General features: G+C 41.3%; 1 protein-coding gene across 15 annotated transcripts in view; it reads left to right on the top strand.

Annotated features, from left to right (window-relative positions):
- CAMK2D (calcium/calmodulin dependent protein kinase II delta) overlaps positions 1–21,437 on the top strand; it is a 330,223-nt gene that overhangs the window by 282,443 nt on the left and 26,343 nt on the right. For 5 of the 15 annotated variants that reach the window (XM_073639954.1, XM_073639984.1, XM_073639965.1 and 2 more), the window contains 4 exons: positions 6,760–6,813; positions 8,518–8,562; positions 16,590–16,607; positions 19,367–19,415. In XM_073639954.1, the coding sequence (XP_073496055.1) occupies positions 6,760–6,813; positions 8,518–8,562; positions 16,590–16,607; positions 19,367–19,415 (166 nt within the window). The remainder of the gene's footprint in view (positions 1–6,759; positions 6,814–8,517; positions 8,563–16,589; positions 16,608–19,366; positions 19,416–21,437) is intronic. The other 10 variants (XM_073639974.1, XM_073640000.1, XM_073640010.1 and 7 more) reach the window with 4 other exon arrangements.

A 21,437-nucleotide genomic window follows, 5' to 3' on the forward strand; every position in this document is an offset into this window, starting at 1 on the left:
CAGATGTGGCAGACAAACACAGCAGAGTGAGGCCGCCCAGAGAGGTGAGCGAGAGCAGGGCAGGACGAGACCGCCTGGAGCGGTGAGTAAGAGCAGAGCAGGACGAGACCGCCTGGAGCGGTGAGCAAGAGCAGAGCAGGACGAGACCGCCTGGAGCGGTGAGCAAGAGCAGAGCAGGACGAGACCGCCTGGAGCGGTGAGCAAGAGCAGAGCAGGACGAGACCGCCTGGAGCGGTGAGCAAGAGCAGAGCAGGACGAGACCGCCTGGAGCGGTGAGCAAGAGCAGAGCAGGACGAGACCGCCTGGAGCGGTGAGCAAGAGCAGAGCAGGACGAGACCGCCTGGAGCGGTGAGCAAGAGCAGAGCAGGACGAGACCGCCTGGAGCGGTGAGCAAGAGCAGAGCAGGACGAGACCGCCTGGAGCGGTGAGCAAGAGCAGAGCAGGACGAGACCGCCTGGAGCGGTGAGCAAGAGCAGAGCAGGACGAGACCGCCTGGAGCGGTGAGCAAAGGAGTCAGAGCAGGACGAGACCGCCTGGAGCGGTGAGCAAAGGAGTCAGAGCGGAGCGAGACTGCCGGAGCGGTGAGCAAAGGAGTCAGAGCGGAGCGAGACTGCCGGAGCGGTGAGCAAAGGAGTCAGAGCGGAGCGAGACTGCCGGAGCGGTGAGCAAAGGAGTCAGAGCGGAGCGAGACTGCCGGAGCGGTGAGCAAAGGAGTCAGAGCGGAGCGAGACTGCCGGAGCGGTGAGCAAAGGAGTCAGAGCGGAGCCAGACTGCCGGAGCGGTGAGCAAAGGAGTCAGAGCGGAGCCAGACTGCCGGAGCGGTGAGCAAAGGAGTCAGAGCGGAGCGAGACTGCCGGAGCGGTGAGCAAAGGAGTCAGAGCGGAGCGAGACTGAGCAGGGGGAACAGGGCTCTGTTCACACGGAACAGACAGGAAGGGAAAGGCAGAGCCAGATACCCACAAGGTACTTGCAGTGAAGTAGCGAGTGGACCACAAACACACAAACGGGAGTACAGAGACAACAAGCAGGAGTTAGGTACGAGTTCAGACTCTGCAGAAAAAGGAAAGGAACGGACATAGAGGCAAAACAGGTAAAGGATAGGAGAGAGTTCAGACTGGAACTGAGTGTACGGAAGAGACCGACACTGCAGCGGGATACAGGAGCGGGTCTGGGAATACGGCCCCCAGAGAGGCGGGAAGAACAGGCAAGGAGCGTGTTCAGACAGGACAGACAAGATACAGGAGCGGGTCTAGGTAATCGGCCCCTAGAAGGCGGGAGGAACAGGCTAGGAGCGTGTTCAGACAGGCCTGGAAATACAGCCTCCAGGATAGGCAGACAAGAGAACACAGAACAGGACCTGGCACCTTCAGAGTGCAAGCACACACTGAATGAAACACAATGCTCAGGCAGGGATTGATTGGAGCAGCTGGGTTATATACCAGGTAACAGACAGCAATAGGCTGAGGACGCACAAGGGGTGTGACCCACAGCAGGTACAAAAAGCAGGAAGTGATCGGGCGCCGCCCTTAAGCAGCAGAAACAGACACAAACAGACAGCATGGAGGGAAGCCAGAGAGACATTCTGGACTGGAGATCAAGTGCGCGCTCTTGCACAGTGGGAGATGGACCACCATGCAAGGGCACCGCCAGGTATGTTACACACAGCATCTTGCAGCGGCATGCTATTCCATCCGGTTTGCGTTTAGTTGGACCATCATTTATTTTTCAACAGGACAATGACCCCAAACACACCTCCAGGCTGTGTAAGGGCTATTTGACCAAGAAGGAGAGTGATGGGGTGCTACGCCAGATGACCTGGCCTCCACAGTCACCAGACCTGAACCCAATCGAGATGGTTTGAGGTGAGCTGGACCGCAGAGTGAAGGCTAAGGGGTCAACAAGTGCTAAGTATCTCTGGGAACTCCTTCAAGATTGTTGGAAGACCATTTCCGGTGACTACCTCTTGAAGCTCATTAAGAGAATGGCAAGAGTGTGCAAAGCAGTCATCAAAGCAATAGGTGGCTACTTTGAAGAACCTAGAATATAAGACATATTTTCAGTTGTTTCACACTTTTTTAAGTATATAATTCCACGTGTTAATTCATAGTTTTGATGCCTTCAGTGTGAATGTGCAATTTTCATAGTTATGAAAATACAGAAAAATCTTTAAATGAGAAGGTGTGTCCAAACTTTTGATCTGTACTGTATGTCAGACTAGTAAAAGCAGCTTACCACAAAATGAGGGAAGTTGTGGTTTTGGGCACCAAAAATCAAACCTAATACTAAGTGAAAATGTTATTGTTATGTAACTGAATTTTTGTTGATTTCCTTAGAACATTGACTGTAGCAAAATACGTTCTGACCGATAAGACTATAGCTATGTACATACAAAAAAAGCCTGGTATACATACTTTTTCTTTAGCAGGTAAAGTGTTTCTTTTCTTTAAACAATGTTGTATTTTAATAAGGCCTCTAGACAAAAAGGTCATTATGATGTGTTCTCTGGTTGGGACATAATCTGTGGAGGAAACTTTGAAGAAAGTGTTCAAATCCGTAGCAGCGCCCCAACAAGGAATATTAGGCATTACACAGCGTACACTCAAATCAACTGTGTAATGCTGGAGAGAAGTTGTGTAGAGCTACATATGCTCTTCTAGTCTGGTCTAGAGATGAGGATCCTAACTGGGGAAACTGGTCTAAAAATGTAAAATTCTCAGAGAATGGAGAAGTGTGATTTCTAAACTGAACAACTACTTTAAGTTGACTTTTTTGAGCTATAGTGTGCATGTGTTTGAAGCCATTTGTTGATAGTGTCGTGAAATTCATTTTCTGTATATCACTGTATACAGTACAGACCAAAAGTTTGGACACACCTCATTTAAAGATTTTTCTGTATTTTCATGACTATGAAAATTGTACATTCACACTGAAGGCATCAAAACTATGAATTAACACATGTGGAATTATATACTTAACAAAAAAGTGTGAAACAACTGAAAATATGTCTTATATTCTAGTTTCTTCAAAGTAGCCACCTTTTGCTTTGATGACTGTTGTGCACACTCTTGGCATTCTCTTGATGAGCTTCAAGAGGTAGTCACCGGAAATGGTCTTCCAACAATCTTGAAGGAGTTCCCAGAGATTCTTGGCACTTGTTGGCCCTTTTGCCTTCACTCTGCGGTCCAGCTCACCCCAAACCATCTCGATTGGGTTCAGATCTGGTGACTGTGGAGGCCAGGTCATCTGGCGAAGCACCCCATCACTCTCCTTCTTGGTCAAATAGCCCTTACACAGTGTGGAGGTGTGTTTGGGGTCATTGTCCTGTTGAAAAATAAATGATGGTCCAACTAAACGCAAACCGGATGGAATAGCACGCCGCTGCAAGATGCTGTGGTAGCCATGCTGGTTCAGTATGCCTTCAATTTTGAAAAAATCCCCAACAGTGTCACCAGCAAAGCACCCCCACACCATCACACCACCTCCTCCATGCTTCACGGTGGGAACCAGGCATGTAGAGTCCATCCATTCACCTTTTCTGCGTCGCACAAAGACACGGTGGTTGGAACCAAAGATCTCAAATTTGGACTCCTCAGACCAAAGCACAGATTTACACTGGTCTAATGTCCATTCCTTGTGTTCTTTAGCCCAAACAAGTCTCTTCTGCTTATTGCCTGTCCTTAGCAGTGGTTTCCTAGCAGCTATTTTACCATGAAGGCCTGCTGCACAAAGTCTCCTCTTAACAGTTGTTGAAGAGATGTGTCTGCTGCTAGAACTCTGTGTGGCATTGACCTGGTCTCTAATCTGAGCGACTGTTAACCTGCGATTTCTGAGGCTGGTGACTCGGATAAACTTATCCTCAGAAGCAGAGGTGACTCTTGGTCTTCCTTTCCTGGGACGGTCCTCATGTGAGCCAGTTTCTTTGTAGCGCGTCATTCTTTTTGCAACTACACTTGGGGACACTTTCAAAGTTTGCCCAATTTTTCAGACTGACTGACCTTCATTTCTTAAAGTAATGATGGCCACTCGTTTTTCTTTACTTAGCTGCTTTTTTCTTGCCATAATACAAATTCTAACAGTCTATTCAGTAGGACTATCAGCTGTGTATCCACCTGACTTCTGCACAACACAACTGATGGTCCCAACCCCATTTATAAGGCAAGAAATCCCACTTATTAAACCTGACAGGGCACACCTGTGAAGTGAAAAACATTTCCGGTGACTACCTCTTGAAGCTCATCAAGAGAATGCCAAGAGTGTGCAAAACTGTCATCAAAGCAAAAGGTGGCTACTTTGAAGAACCTAGAATATGACATATTTTCAGTTGTGTCACACTTTTTTGTTAAGTATATAATTCCACATGTGTTAATTCATAGTTTTGATGCCTTCAGTGTGAATGTACAATTTTCATAGTCATGAAAATACAGAAAAATCTTTAAATGAGAAGGTGTGTCCAAACTTTTGGTCTGTACTGTATATGGCCCCTGACCGATCTGTAGATGTAAGAGACATCATATTACCATGAGCCGGTTATATGGTCCCACCTGAAAACGATTGCATTTCCTAGTGGTTTTAGTATATCCTGACATTTTGATTAGTTATTGTGTCAGAGAACAAATGATCAGTTCTCAATAATGTAAAAACTGAAATGCTGCTACTTTATTACAATAGGTAAAGTAGCGCTCCAATTTTACCATTTGTTTGGTAAAGTGATATGTCACAGGAGCTGGGACCTCCATTTTATCTTGAAAGACAGGGTTCCAGTTAGGGTTAAAACAATTTTAATGGGGTTGTCCAGTGCGATATGCATACTCTCGGCCACATTCCGACTAGATGGGCGCGGCCATTCTCAATTCAAGTGTATTGAGCGAGGCTGGACAAGTCTAGTCGGATTGTAGCTGGAAGTATGCAAATTGCGTACTTGCAGTCACATGACTGCCATTTCCTGGTGCCAGCTCCAGAGAATGAGCAGACTTCAGACTTGTAGGTTAGGACTGGACAACCTCCTTAAAGGCCTATTTTAGTTACTAGGTCCTCCACAGATCTTTAGAAAAAGGCAACCGAAGCTATCTATTCCTCCCAACCACACAACCATCATAAGGAGGCATTTCAATGGAGCTGTAATTGAGCATACATGTTGATCAATTCAGTTTCTGTTTTTGAGATGGCTGTAGTAATTGAGAGTTTATAACCTTGGGTAGTAGCTGGAATACCACTTTGAAAATTGACAAGAGCAGCATGAGTGCATCTAGCAATAACTCCTCACAACACAGCCTGTTGATGAGGCTAGTCATCAAAATTTAGTTAGTTATAGGCCTGGCTCCCACCGATTCCCAACTCCTCCACCCATTGTGAATTTGGGACCTTTATTCTATAGTTTTTGCTATTGTGTATTAGTAAAATGATTCTAGTATCAAGCTACACTAGTATTTTTTAGCCTATTATTGTGTATGTGTTCAGGACATGGTTATATTTTGAAGTATTGATATTCTAGTCAAACTGTACAAATCAATCGTAAAACTGCACTTGGCTGTTGTTGAGATATGGCCTCCTCTTCCTTCTATGTAAATATAGTCTTGTTAGCCAAGTCAAAAATCTGCCCACAGAGAAGAGCTGAGTATTACAAACGTTTAAAGGGGTTGTCCAGGCTTGTGGTTCACTATATGTGACTGCAGTGTGCGCGCTGCCAGGATTCTTCAGTGCTGTCGCCGGAAGCGGGCAGTCGCATGACCGCAAGTATTCTATTGCACACATGCAGTCATATGCGGACTAGACTTGTGCAGCCTCGCTCAATACAAGTGAATTGAGCAAGACTGGACATGTCTAGTCAGAATGTGGCCAGAAGTATGCAAATCGCTTACTTGCAGTCACATGAGCTCCTCCTGGCGCCGGAGAATCCTGACCTCATCCTCCCGGCGCCGGAGAATCCTGGCCGCATCCTCCCGACGCCGGAGAATCCTGGCCGCATCCTCCCGACGCCGGAGAATCCTGGCCGCATCCTCCCGACGCCGGAGAATCCTGGCCGCATCCTCCCGACGCCGGAGAATCCTGGCCGCATCCTCCCGACGCCGGAGAATCCTGGCCGCATCCTCCCGACGCCGGAGAATCCTGGCCGCATCCTCCCGACGCCGGAGAATCCTGGCCGCATCCTCCCGACGCCGGAGAATCCTGGCCGCATCCTCCCGACGCCGGAGAATCCTGGCCGCATCCTCCAGACGCCGGAGAATCCTGACTGCGTGCTCTGTGCTCTTTGTGAAGATTCACAAGTTTGCAGTCACATAGACTGGACAACCCCTTTTATTAGCAAGACTGGATTTACATACAGGGAAGAGAGTGCTTTATCTTGGGGATGGAGAGGAGAACAAAATAAGGAGTAATTACATTGGGTAAAATAATAACACATTTATGGCAAGTACATTTCTAAAGATAGTTAATATATGAAACTTATTTTACAGTTTAGGAATATATCCTTGTTGCTCTGCTCAAGATTGCACATGACTTTTTATTCCTATAGAGATGCAACTTATTGTATGCTGTGGGTTTTCAGACTTTTTTTAAAATTGGCCATCCAGGGTTTTTTTGTTTTGTTTTTTTTTTTGTAACCATTTCATAGAAGGCAAATTCACTGCTTGAAACCATTTATTGTGTAACTGCTTATTTCATTCCTCGTATCCTGATCTGTCGACTCTGTTCTGTGATTCCAATTATAGCATCTTAACAGTCTAAGGTTCTTCTTTGTTTCTATTTTCTGCATATTCACAGATAAACAACAAAACCAACGTAATAACAAGCCCTAAAGATCCTACCCCACCTCTGGTATTTTTTTCCAACCCCTTCACTTATTTTAGTACATATTTTCTTCTGCTTTTCTCCAGTTTTTGTTTTTATTTTGCTTTCTGGAGATCTGAAACTGTTGCATTTTGTTGTTGTGGTTTTGTGGGGGAAGTTCCTTGTGTAGTAGTATGTTTTTCCAGTAAGCAACCATTGGTGGGTAATAGATATATTACTGGCTGGAGCTGGGACACCTGCATGTGTTGTCCCAATGTAAGTAGCCTGTGCTTTGTGTTGCCTCTAGCTCTCCTTTTGATAGATGTATGTTGATGTCCGAAGGATTTCCTTCACTGTTCCCTGTGTAAGGACATCAGGGGCGCTAACAAAAGTATCGCTAAGCAAACACAAAATGACCTTATTCAGATTTCTTTCTTCAATGAAAGGCACTGCCAGACTTCATAACATTAGCTGTGGAATGTATATTTTAGAAGAAACCAAAAGTATTGTACACACTCAACACGTTATGGATTTAGTAGGCACATACATATATTCACTGCATAGTTTAATAATAGCAATACATCCAAAATGTCTTTATTTCAATCTTGTAACACAACCCTGTTTACCCTGAAAAATTACACTACCTGTATAATCATAGCTAAAGTGGACCTGTCAATGAGTCGAAAAAGGTTAGTTTCTACTCTTATTTTATTCCTGCTGCTCCCCTGAATATTCAGTTTTATGCTTTTTTTTTTTTTTTAGTTCCACCATATGGCGCCAAAGATATGGGTCTTTTTATTTAGTGCCTATTTCTATGGTCTTTACAAGGGGGCGCCACGCCCCCCTGGTAAAGATTATAAGAATTAACACTATATAAAAGGCCCATATCTTTTGAACCATATGGCAGATTTTAAAAAATAAAACTGTAATACAGCAGGTAAAATATAAGAATATAATCTATCCATGTTTGTCCTGGTGACAGGTCCTTTTTACAATACCTGGTGCCCTGATTTTTATTCTTCAGGTGCAGTTTCTAGAATTCCCAGTCCCTTCTTCATGCATGTAACGTGGCTGCCAGCATCCTCCATGCACATTATGCTTTGGAAGTCTGAGACACTCCCTCCTGTGATGGGCTAGTTCCTCTAAAAGCAGGGGGGAGTGTTTCAGGCGCCTTAAGGACAGTGTGCATAGTCTAGTCTGAGACACTCCCTCCACCGCTTTGGACTGGTCCAGAAAAGAGCCAGGGGAGTGTCGCAAACTTCCAAAGCACAGTGTTCATAGAGGATGCTGGCAGCTACACATTAATTATCATTTTTGTATTGTAAGGCAGAAGCTCGCTTTATTCTATATCCTTTATAGTAAAAATGAAATAGGCAAAACCATCATTATTGTAATATAGTGGTTATATACAGTTCATATAAATCCTCTCTCTGTAAATGAAGGCCAATAATCAGGGTATATATATGTTACTAAATACTACTAATAATATATACAGTAAGTGTAGTAAACTGCAATACTTTGATGTCCGTGTCTAGAGGCTCCCACCCCTACACTATGGTACTGAATAAGGTCTTTGCATGCTGCTCGGATAAGTAACATTACAGATTTCTTTTCGTCCAGGGACAATCTCGAGATCATTCCATGACAGCTCTTCACTTATACCTATTGCTGTCAGCTTTCCTACATAGGTGTGTTTCTTCCTGTTCAACTGTACTTACCAATAGGCACTGTTTTCTCTCTGTTCTTACTCAGGAGCCCCAATCTACTGTAATCCACAATCCAGCTGATGGAAATAAGGTATTGGGACAGAATCAACTCCATCTTGGCTAATATGCATATTCATCAATAGACACTTTTGAAAAATTCTATCCATTTTCAAAGGGAGACGTTCACTAAACGTACACATTCAAAAATGTTAATATGTAATGGTAGTTTAGTGAATACCTCCCATGCATATTCAAATACTGTTTGGTCCCCAAAGACATATCGCCCAAGCCACTCAGCGTGCTTTCTGTGTCATGATCAGGCTTAAAAACTACTAATACATCACTTCAGAATTTCTTTTCTTTCTTTTTTCAATACTCATTTTAGACATCACACTCGTGTTCATCTTTGTATTTTTTTTTCTCTTAAATGATGTTTTGTGTTTTCTGCATGCAAAAATCCATTGATCACACACTTGCTATTCTTGGTAATAAGAAAGAGTGGACATTTCTCATCTGCCATGTTGGCAAAATGTGGCATAAGTAACCAGAGTTATAACAAGAGTTCAGATTTTGTGACGCCTACAGTAAGGTAATTGATTCAGTTAATGAATGTTTTTATACAGTAATTACTTTTAAATAAGGAGCGGAGCACACACGATTTGCTTAGAATTACAGGCGTAATGACCACTTTGACTCGATGCCCAAATTTCTTGCAGATTTATAGTGACTTACTGAGCTGTAGACTAAAATATGTCGAGCGCAACAAGAATTAACTAAATTTATGTATTTTGCTAAAATTCTGCTATAAATTATAAAATGGTCTTGAAGATTTTGTATTTTCATTATGTTGCAGATTGCTTTTTATTTTAAACAGTAGACAGTGCGGAGTATATGCAGACTGTTCAGTCTAAAGCAGGGATGTTAAGGTCTAACACACTGAGGGCCAAAATTAAAAACTTGGACAAAGTCGCGGGCCAACAAGTATACAGTATAATAGGCCCACATAGTCCTCCATACAGAATAATGGGCCCCACATAGTCCTTCATACAGGATAATGAGCCCCACATAGTCCTCCATACAGAATAATGGGCCCCACATAGTCCTCCATACAGAATAATGGGCCCCACATAGTCCTCCATACAGAATAATGGGCCCCACATAGTCTTCCATACAGTATAATAGGCCCACATAGTCCTCCATACAGAATAATGGGCCCCACATAGTCCTTCATACGGGATAATGAGCCCCACATAGTCCTCCATACTAAGTAATGGGCCCCACATAGTCCTCCATACAGAATAATGGCCTCACATAGTCCTCCATACAGTATTCTGGGCACCACATAGTCCTCAATACGGTATAATGGCCCCACACGGTCCTCCATACAGAATAATGGCCCCACATGGTCCTCCATACAGAATGATGGACCCCACATGGTCCACTATACAGAATAATGGCTCCACATAGTCCTCCATATAGAATAATGGCCCCACATAATCCTCCATACAGAATAATGGCCCCACATAGTCCTCCATACAGAATAATGGGCCCCACATAGTCCTTCATACGGGATAATGAGCCCCACATAGTCCTCCATACTGAGTAATGGGCCCCACATAGTCCTCCATACAGAATAATGGCCCCACATGGTCCTCCATACAGAATAATGACCTCACATAGTCCTCCATACAGTATTATGGCCTCACATAGTCCTCCATACAGTATTATGGGCACCACATAGTCCTCCATACAGTATTATGGGCACCACGTAGTCCTCCATACAGTATTATGGGCACCACATAGTCCTCCATGCGGTATAATGGCCCCACATGGTCCTCCATACAGAATAATGGCCCCACATAGTCCTCCATACGGAATGATGGACCCCACATAGTCCTCCATACAGAATAATGGCTCCACATAGTCCTCCATACAGAATAATTGCTCCACATAGTCCTCCATACAGAATAATTGCTCCACATAGTCCTCCATACAGAATAATGGCCCCACATGGTCCTCCATACATTACAATGGCCCACATGGTCCTCCATACATTACAATGGCCCCACATAGTCCTCCATACAGACTAATGGGCCCCACATGGTCCACTATACAGAATAATGGCCCCACATAGTCCTCCATACAGAATAATGGCCCCACATAGTCCTCCATACATTATAATGGCCCCACATAGTCCTCCATACAGAATAATGGCCCCACATAGTCCTCCATACAGAATAATGGCCCCACATAGTCCTCCATACAGAATAATGGCCCCACATAGGGGTGGGGGTTCTGGTGTTGCCCTGTAGGTCAGATTTGGCCCATGGGCCTGAGTTTAACAAGTATGGTCTATAGGAAACAAAATTGCTTTATTTCCAAGTTTACTAAAATAGTAGTGTAGTTTGTAGTGGAATAATTTTCAGTCCAAAATCCCCATTCATCTGGTGATTGTCAGACTGTTTACACTGCATTTTTAACCAGGCTCTCTTCACAATTAAGCAGATCTCCAGCATTATCAAGGTTTCATTCTTTGATTTTGCCAAGCCATAATTTATTTTAATTGGGGGACAAGGTTCACTTTTGTCCAACCTATTCCCTCCATTGTGTGTTCCACAGGAACAGCTATAAAACAGGTTGGCCATACACATTAGTCTAAAGTTGATCCAAACAGATTATTTTAACCAAAGCAACACAATTGATCATTGTATTATTTCATGGGAAGAACAAGAATTGCAAAAGCATAGTGAAATTTAAAAAGTGGAAAAAGTGGCAATTTTTTTTGCGTACAACAAAATTTGCATCATTTTAAACTTAAAAAAAACATCACTTGGTTTCCTAGTGTAATCATGAGGAAATCTCCATGTGCCTTTGTATAACAGACCTATAATATTGGGACCCAACAGCCTGCAGGCACCATATTAAATATTTCTCATATTGCTATATGCATGGACCCTAATAGTGTTGATTATTTTCATTATTACTTCTTGATAGTTCATTTTTCTCTCGATGAACAAACTGTTTTCTCTGAAACTCGAAAGACTTTCAGAGAAGAACATACTTGGCTGCAATCACACAGCCAGACTCCAGCCAGACTCCAATTCATGCTGCTCGTGGTTTAGGCAGCATGATACGACTGACAGGTTTCCTATAAAGTGACACTTCTTATGTTTTTCAGCTACCGTATATTGATTGGTCAGTTATCCTACAGAGCTTCCTGAATCTAAATCTTGATAATATTCGCTACACTAAAAGTTTCTCTATCAAATGGGTTTTCTTCTTTCAATATATAATGTCAAATCAAGCGAGCACTAGAAGGACTAAAATATTTTGCTGTGTATTGACAGCAGCATCTAAGGGGATTAAACCTATTGTGATAGGAACTAGCTCCTATCAAAGTTGTTACAATTGAATGCTGGATGTATAACACAGCTGGCACCTGCAGCGTATGGAGTAGGTTTAGCTACTGATCCTGCTCCATACATACAGTTGTGCTCAAAAGTTTACATATCCCGGCAGAATTTTTCCTTCCTTGGCCTTGTTTCAGAGAATATGAATGATAACAAAAATATTTAGATTTGAGAGTCCTCAGTGGTTGATCCCTTTTAATGGCTAACTGAAAAGATGGTAAGAGGTTTCAAGCTTTCGAGGGTACTCCAGCCTTTTCATCAGGCATTCATAACACAAAATCCGAAGAGTCACATATTTATACACATTAGGACACAAAATTCATCCTCACCCAAAATTACTTTAAATTTGAGAACAACATATATCTTCAGGAGACTTGTACAGCGATGGGAAGTAAAATGGCTCCACAGTACGCAAATCTTTTCATGGCCAAGCTTGAAAGTGACTTTTTGTCCTCATGTCCCATCAGGCCTCTGGCCTACTATCGTTTCATTGACGATATTTTAATCATCTGGACGGGGTCTGAGCAACAGCTGAAGATGTTCCATGAACACTTTAATTGATTTCATCCCACCATCAACCTAACACTCAACTAGTCCTGTACTGAAATTAACTTTTTGGACACCATCATCAAGCTACAGAACAATCCTTGTACCGGAAGCCAATCGACCGTCTAACATACCTTAAATGGGACAGTTTCCATCCGAAACACATAAAAAACTCTATTGTCTACAGCCAAGCCATCAGATACAATCGGATATGTTCCAACCCTATGGATAGAGACAAACACCTTGGTGGCCTCAGGAAGACCTTTTTGAAGCCTACCATCCAAGAACAATTGAGAACCAGATTACAAGAGCCACCAGAATATCAAGGAATCATCTCCTACATTACAAAACTAAACAAGAAAGCAACCGGGTGCCTCTAGTAGTCACCTGCAACCAAAATCTGGAGGTGGTAAGGAGAGCTGCATGGAAACTACAACCCTTACTACGAAAAGATGCCCGATTAACAATCCATATTTCCAGAGCCCCCACTTCTGTGTTTCAGGCAACCCCCAAATTTAAGAAGCATCATTGTCAGAAGCTCCCTCTCATCTCCACCAGTTACAGGTACCTTTCCCTGCAATCAGAAAAAATGTAAAACCTGTCCATTTATAATGACCACAGACAAGATAAAGATACCCAACTTACATCAGGAATACAAGATCCCAGGTACTTTCAGCTGTATTACATCTAATGTAGTGTACTTAATTATATGCACCAATGTCCATCAGGGGGTCTGTATGTAGGGGAGACAGGGCAAACTTAGGACAAGGATGAATAATCATCGCCACACAATAAAAAAAGAAAAAATAGATCTACCTGTGGCCAGGCATTTTTGTTTACCCGATCACAACATCACAGACATGAAATTATTGGTATTTAAAGGTAACTTCAAATCTCAGAGAGACAGAAGAGTCTTGGAATGTAAATTAATGGTGACCTTTGACACCTTCAGAGCAGGAATGAATGTGTCGCATGGATTTATGTCATTCTACATCAACTAAGGAATGAGCTTTGGGGTCATCATAACAGTCCTTATCTATGAACCAGTCCAATATTTTCAGCCAGAACTGTTTGTCTTTCTCCCATAGTAAGAGCTCTGCTTAACATTACCTGTCTCATCTATTGCATTATTTCTGTGTCCTAATGTGTATAAATAAGTGACTCTTCAGATTTTGTGTTATATTAGCCTGATGAAGAGGCCTGAGTAGCCTCGAGAGATTGCAGCCTGTCACCATCTTTTCAGTTAGCCACTAAAAGGTATCAACCACTGAGGACTCTCAAATCGAAATATTTTTCTATCTACTGGCTAACACGGTACAAAAATATATATATATATTATATTATTTATTTTATTTATTTATTTTTTTCCCTGTAATGATAACAAAAAAAACTTTTTCTCCACTCATGGTTCTTGGTTGGGTGAAGCCATTTATTGTCAAACTACTGTGTTTTCTCTTTTTAAATCTTAATGACAACCAAAAACATCCAAATGACCCTGATCAAAAGTTTACATACCCCAGTTCTTAATATCGTGTATTGCTCCCTCTAATATCAATGACCACTTGAAGTCTTTTGTGGTAGTTGTGGATGAGGTTCTTTAATTTCTCAGATGGTGAAGCTGCCCATTCTTCTTGGCAAAAAGCCTCCAGTTCCTGTAAATTCCTGGGCTGTCTAGCATGAACTGTGCGCTTGAGATCTCCCCAGAGTGGCTCAATGATATTGAGGTCAGGAGACTGAAATGGCTACTCCAGAACCTTTACTTTGTTCTGTGCTGTAGCCAAGGACAGGTCAACTTGGCCTTGTGTTTTGGATCGTTGTCATGTTGGAACGTCCAAGTACGTCCCATGCGCAGTTTCCGGGCTGATGAGTGCAAATTTGCCTCCTGTATTTGCTGATAATGTGCTGCATTCATCTTTCCTTCAACTTTTACCAAGTTTCCTGTGCCTTTGTAGCTCACGCATCCCCAAAACATCAGCGATCCACCATGGTTTGGTTTTTACAGATCCCCTGATTTTCCATTTGTTAATCACAGTTTGAACACTGCTGACTGGCATTATCAATTCCTTGGATATTTTTTTGTATCCCTTTACGGTGTTATACAGTTCAACTACCTTTTCCCGTAGATCCGTTGACAATTCTTTTGCTTTCCCCATGACTCACAATCCAGAAACGTCAGTGGCTGGATGAAAGGTGCAAGAGTCTGTCTGTCTGGATCCCAGAAACTCACTCAGCTTTTATGCACACACACTGATTGCAAGCAAACAGGTCACAGGTGAGGATGTTACCTTTAGTAGCCATTCAAACCCATTTGTGCATGTTATCAGGCCAAAATCACCAGGGTATGTGAACTTTTGATCAGGGTCATTTGGATGTTTTTGGTTGTCATTAAGATTTAAAAAGAGAAGACACAGTAGTTTGACAATAAATGGCTTTACCCAACCAATAACCATGAGTGGAGAAAAAGTTTTTTGTTATCATTCTTATTCTCTGAAAAAAGGCCGGGGTATGTAAACTATTGAGCACAACTGTATGCACACATGTATGGTAGCTGTCATAAAGTGAGACTCTCTCTTTGTGACTGATCTCCACTTCATCCAAGAAATAAGAACCACCAGCTGTAGGACCTCCTGTATTAACTCACTAAAATAGAGTTAAATCTAGAGTTAAAATAGATTTAAAATAGACAACGCTTGGCCGAGCTCTCCTGTGTTCTTTATCAGAAAGCCACTGGCTGATAATTCAGCAAGACGCTTATCTCAGGGAGAATGTGTTTGGCAGTCCGTAATCAAACATGCACGATCAACATCTCGGCCGACAACCAGTTGATTGCTGCCCCCATAATCATTAGAGCATTGACCAAACATGTCGATATCTGCAAGTTCAGATGACTTAAGTCTAATGTGTAAGGGGGCCCTAACTCTCCATTATAGATAGAACTATTCCTATTATCTCTAGAGCACTGGTTCCCCAACCTTTCTTACTCTGAGAGCCATATTCAGCTCTGAGATATAGTTATGAGCCACAATCAGTAAAGACACCCCACCCAGATCCTTTCATTATTGGTATAATAACCACCAAAGCTTCCCCACCGAAAGCATATTGGGACCTTCTGCCCTCTCCCTTTTAGGTATTGCACTTATATCCAGAGATTCCCACTTAACCCTCATTCGGTATTCTCATTTTCACTGAAGCAGGTAGACTGTCTGACCTTTTATTTATCCATTGACTCTTAACACTAGATCAGTTAAAATGGATGAAACTCAGATTCCAGTATATGTGCTGGGCTATTCCCAAAAAGCACTATCTGGAGACCCACTCTTCGTAGATATTTGCTAACATCGTGTATTAGCACCAGGTGTCGAAGAAGGCCACGAGCCACACATCATCGGCCTGAAAGCCACATGTGGCCTCTAATCCACAGGTTGTGACCTCTGCTCTTGAGTAATTATTACAAAGTCATAATTTTTATTACTTGTTTTTATTTTACACACATTGTTGATTTTATGTTGTTGGTTTTTTTTGCTTAAGTTTTTGTTTTCATTGTTTCATGATCAGCAGCTATTTGCTAAGTGGGAAGTCTTGTCTCTCCTCCATCTATGTAAATCTACCTGACTCACAGCACTGATCAGAGTTTAGAGGATCTGCCTGCTCTTCTGTTTTAGTAAAACCTTGCATTCCCTATAGAGGAACATTGTCCTGTTCCTCTGTACATTTCCACAAGAATACATATAAATCAATTAACAACTGGATATTAATTTTTTTTTGTTAATGGGGCATGTGTCTTTCACAGTCTTAACATTATCCAATCACTGATTATGTGAAACAATGTAGGGAAATGCCTTATTAACAGGGAGAATGATAATGCCCAATTTCCCATTCATTCATTCACTCCCAGGAAAAATAACTGTGGAACAGAATACTCTGTTTTAAGAAAATAGCATTATTATAACGGAAGATCTATAGTAAAATAGAGCTAACATGTCATAAAATGATTTAGCATGTGAGCTGTTCTTCATTGTACTTTTTAGTAAATGAGGACTAGTATCCTCCTACATCTTGACAATGGTGTCAGTCATTTAATGCTGTATGCATAGGGAATTGTAATTTTTCAACCCATCCTGTAATCTAAAATTATATAATTTCTTTTTGTACATGCCCACAGATTTATAGGCATGCACAGGTTAGTATTTGATAATCTTTCTGTATGAAGCATCATCGGAACAATCCATTAAAGGGGTTCTCCGGGATTTACAAATAGTCTGAATTTGTCATATAACTTGTTAAGGCTATATCATTTATGCAAAAAGACAGATATTTGAATCAGAATAGATTGGTAGGTTTTAACTGCTTTCCTATGTATAATTAATATCACAATGAGCTGTGCCATTCCGAGCTATGTCCTGCTTAGCCGCATGCCTAGCCCATGCAATGCTTTTATTAACACTTGTAGTGGTAAAATCCGCACTTATCATTGGACTGTGGTGAGTAATCTGATAAACCATAGTTGCAGGGAGGCATAGCTTATTTACATCCCCTATAGACCTTCAATAAAAGCCTGAATCCAATGATTTTGGTAGGTTCGACCAACCATGTAATGTGTTTTTGGTGCCTCCTGAGATAAAGAATGAATGCAATCACCCAATCCTTTTGTTCTGCACGAAGTTAAGCCACTTCCAGGTGTGTCTGACATCGACTTTCTCCGCTCTCTCAATGGAGAATACATGAATATCCAGCTAAGCCTAACATTTGTGTATGGGGAGTAAGGAGATGTAGCTGTGGGACAAATATTCAATTCGCCTAAAGTTATACGCACCTTTACTTTACATGGGATACATGAATGGTTGATCAGTTAGGTTCTTTCGATAGGCTTATTGAGTAGATTGACCTGTTCATCCTACAATGTATCCTTCAGAGCTTTAGAATAATGTTTGGGGCCAAACTTATTAGGAGATATACTAGCAAATTGGAGCACTGCATATGTTCCACCGCTTTATATTCCTTGATCCCGGAGGAGTCCTTTGTCAACAAATACAAGATCTTCGAACAGAGAAAGGTCTATGTGACATGTGTAACGCCTGCTCAGTTACCACATGATTCGTTATTCATATAAGACTCCATGTTAAATGTTTGACCGTCTTTGTATTGTTGTTTTTTTATTTCGTGGGTTATTCAGAGGGAACACTGTAAAAATTGGATGATAGAATTAGCGATTATCTTGCTCAACCAGATATTGTCCTAAGACCATATATGGAAAATGTACACAATTCCTTGAAAAATCTGCCATAGGAATCACAGGGCATCTCCAACAAAGGACATGTAAACCAATCTGGTTTCTACCTCTTGATAACCAGTGAAGAAATATCACTACATCGAATGTTTTACTGCCAAACTCTTATATTCACTACAGGTGTATCCTTTACATCTGATTATATCGTAAAGCCACTTTTCTTGCACTTATATTAGAACTTGGCCATCCCATTACAAGAATACTGTTTGAATACTCTTCATTGTGGCTTTTCAAGCGGGCATGCTACAAAATTCATGTAAAAAATGCTCCGTGTGAACATGCTCTTAAACTGACCCAATCCTACACTGTTTCTGAGAATGTACGTTATGCAAACATATTTTTGGGACAATCACTTAAAAGGTTTCCTTCATACAAGCACCTATTTGTACCCATATACAGCTCTGGCAAAAATTAAGAGACCACTGAACAATTTTCTATTGGAAATCATGGAAAAACTGGTGGAAAGCATGCCAAGACACATGAAAGCTGTCATTAATAATCATGGTTAGTCCACCAAATATTGATTTCTGAACTGTTGCTGAGTTAAAACATGAGGAATTTGAGGTCTGAAAGCACGGTTTCTTTTTTAGTATTTTGACGCTTTATCATTTGCTGCAAATAAATACAAAATTTTTAGCTTTGAATTTCGGAGACATGTTGTCAATAGTTTATAGACTAAAACAGCAATGTACATTTTACTCAAAAATATACCTATAAAGAGAAAAATCAGAGAAACTGAAAATTTTGCAGTGGTCTCTTAATTTTTGCCAGAGCTGTACATTCAGGGAAGACTGAGCTGTCAGAAAATCTTCAAAGTTGTGACATAATAACAAGACATAGCACAGCACAGCTCATGGAGAACAGAAAGGGTCATTGCCACTTCTGAATAATATGCCACTGTTAGGTCATTATCACTTTTTGGGTTTCTTCAAAAATCCAGGGTTACTGAAATTATTTATATCTCCATTTCTCCGCTCCATGCAAAATAATTGCAAAGGAAAAGCAGATGTGCTCATCCTGGCAGTGTTTAATTCCTTTATAATGTTACTGCACTTACTGCAATCATTCCTAAGAAATCACAGAGATATTCACATGTGTATATTTGATCTAGAAAAAGTTGAAGATCAGATTTACATTACCTACAGTATCGGGGGTCTAATATCACCTGAACACAATGTAATCTGCATCTTCATTTAAAAACAATACATTGTTGGTGACTTGTATCGTTCTCACTCACTGAAGAAAGTAATTTCTCTAGATGTTCTTGTATCTGTTACATGGTTTTGTTCACTGTCAGCTGATATTACATATCTGCGTTTTATCCCTAATATTGTGTTTGTGTTATTGGGTTGATGTTGCCGAGTTTCCCTCATTGCTTTCGCAATGTTGCGAATAAATGTTGCCATTATATAACGTACCAGTCTGGGTTCTGTGTTTCAGCAGACGTTTCATTGTTGCCTTCCTTAAGCATGTGTGCTCTGGAAGTGAAACGGTTTAAGTAACCTGCTGTATCTGAGGGCTTTCCTTAGAAATTCTTGATGGGATACCCAAAGCCCTTTTTCATTTCTAGAGCACATGACCAAGAGGCAGAGTGGTGTCTTCTTCCCATGGGTGTCTTGTCTCGTCCTTACTGTTGGTTTGCTTGTCCACAGGAATCAACAGAGAGCTCTAACACCACCATTGAAGATGAAGACGTGAAAGGTAAGCTATGGATGAATTTCATGTTATTGGTGTATATGAAAAATAATAGAAGTTGCTTGGTTAAAAAATGAACGTCAAGAGACTAATGAACGGTTTTGTTCAAGGTTACAAAGAAAGTGTATCTCATCAGGCTGAGCACTTGAAATGGAGAAACTCTTTCCTAGTGAATTAGCAGCCTGATCATGGCTCAATGTTGTGCTGGTTTGACCACATGTTGGTCCAAAACAATAATGAGGTACAGAAAAAAATGGGGTGGAAGAATCGAAGGACTTCATTGTAAGATTTCCTCTCGGGTGGGTGCAAGCTTCAAAAGGGTAGACTCAAATCCACAAAATCTTCAGGACCGCAAAGAAGAAAGCAGCACTCCCAAACTTCCAAAGGAGCAGTGGTTTATTTACCCGTTAGTATGCAGAAGACCACGCAACATTTCAGCTCTTTCATGATGCATTTCTAAGCACGGTGCCTACAAATAGACCGCTGCACGGTCTCCTTATCCTGATGAGTAAATAAACCACTACTCCTTCGGATGTTATGGAGTGCTGCTATCTTCTTTGCTGTCGTGATGAGGAGCAGGAAACAAATCAGGGAATTCATTAACATTTTTAGGCCAGAAAAACTGAAATTTGGACAAATCTCAGTGGAAGCATGGCTTAGCTCTGCCCAACATTCAATATAATTTACTCCACAGAAGTATTGTAAATTATAGCAGAAAGTTTCCCTCTGGAGTTCATTTTCTTACTTCGGTCTACTATCATCTGAAAGATTCACCAAATTCAGTAAGAGGCTTATGCCTCATCATCTTCAATGAGTAAAATTGCAAAGTGCTTCTAAAAATAGTTGTTTATAAAGTTCCTCTCCATTCTTAAGAACATAGGGATTTGTAATTATATTATTTTTTACTTGTTGCCTAAGTTAATGGCCTTCACTTCAGTTCATCAGAGGTGTCCGGTGTCCTAGACAAGAAGCTCCGTTCTTGGAAGCTCTCTTGAAATGAGCTTGTAAACACTACTATGAAGCTAGCTCCTCCGATGTTGCAGAGTAAAAGCGGCTTCTGCTTGCAGCATCGGGATGTGCACATTTCAGACCAGTGGTGCATCATTTCTGCTTGTCCAAACTGTCAACCAATCAGTAGCGCAACACCTCCAACAAGAAGGAAAAAGAAGGGGAAAATGAGAAAAACCCAGTGTACTCTGGATCAAGAGAGGCGTACAAAACGTCATCTTTGATTAATTCTCCCTAAGAGTACAATATACTGGCAACTTCACTTTCAGAATTTCTGATCCTTCAGCTCAGGTAGGATATTGCCCGATCACCTGAAGCTGATCTGAATGTCATGTGAGTTTTATTAAATTGGGACCAGGAGAGACAGCTCACCCATAGATTTACCTTTTGTTTCGCCAATGAGTCTTGTAATTATTCCTGGACTCAAGTGATATGCATTCATTGTGCCATGTCTGCACGTCAACACTTGCCATTGTTACAGTTTAACTTTATGGTTAATTTTTTCTTTTTTTTTTCTTTTAGCTGTTTATGTACATTTTCATGATTTTATTAGATTACACCCCTTCAACATGAGTTGCATTAATGTAACATCAGCCATTTTCATAATAATCTCATCTTTTCAGGTGCTCGTCTATCTCTATTTTTCCACTTTTGTAAATATATTATTCAGTTGTCATAAAAATGGACAAAAAATGCTATATGTGTACTTCCAAGTGTGTATCAATAAAACATAGTTATAGAAAAGAAGGAATTGACAATTCTAGAGATTTGCTGCTGCTAATTTTTGCTTTTTTCATGACTGATGGCATGGTCACATTTTATATAAGGATTTGGTAGCACCTTTAATATTTTTTTTTATGTTAGTAAAAATTAACCGTTGTATAATGCAATATTATTTAACTTCTCATGTATTTTATGTTTTACTTCCTCACCATTCTCAAGCCCCTTGTTCGTTGTAGATTGACGAGGTACAATCCTGTTTGCCCCCAAATGCTGAAAATCGATCTAATCCTCTATGCT

Source organism: Phyllobates terribilis, unplaced genomic scaffold (genome assembly GCF_046119375.1).
Source record: "Phyllobates terribilis strain yellow unplaced genomic scaffold, ASM4611937v1 Scaffold_1__5_contigs__length_1240528914, whole genome shotgun sequence".
In the NCBI taxonomy this organism is placed as follows: domain Eukaryota; kingdom Metazoa; phylum Chordata; class Amphibia; order Anura; family Dendrobatidae; genus Phyllobates; species Phyllobates terribilis.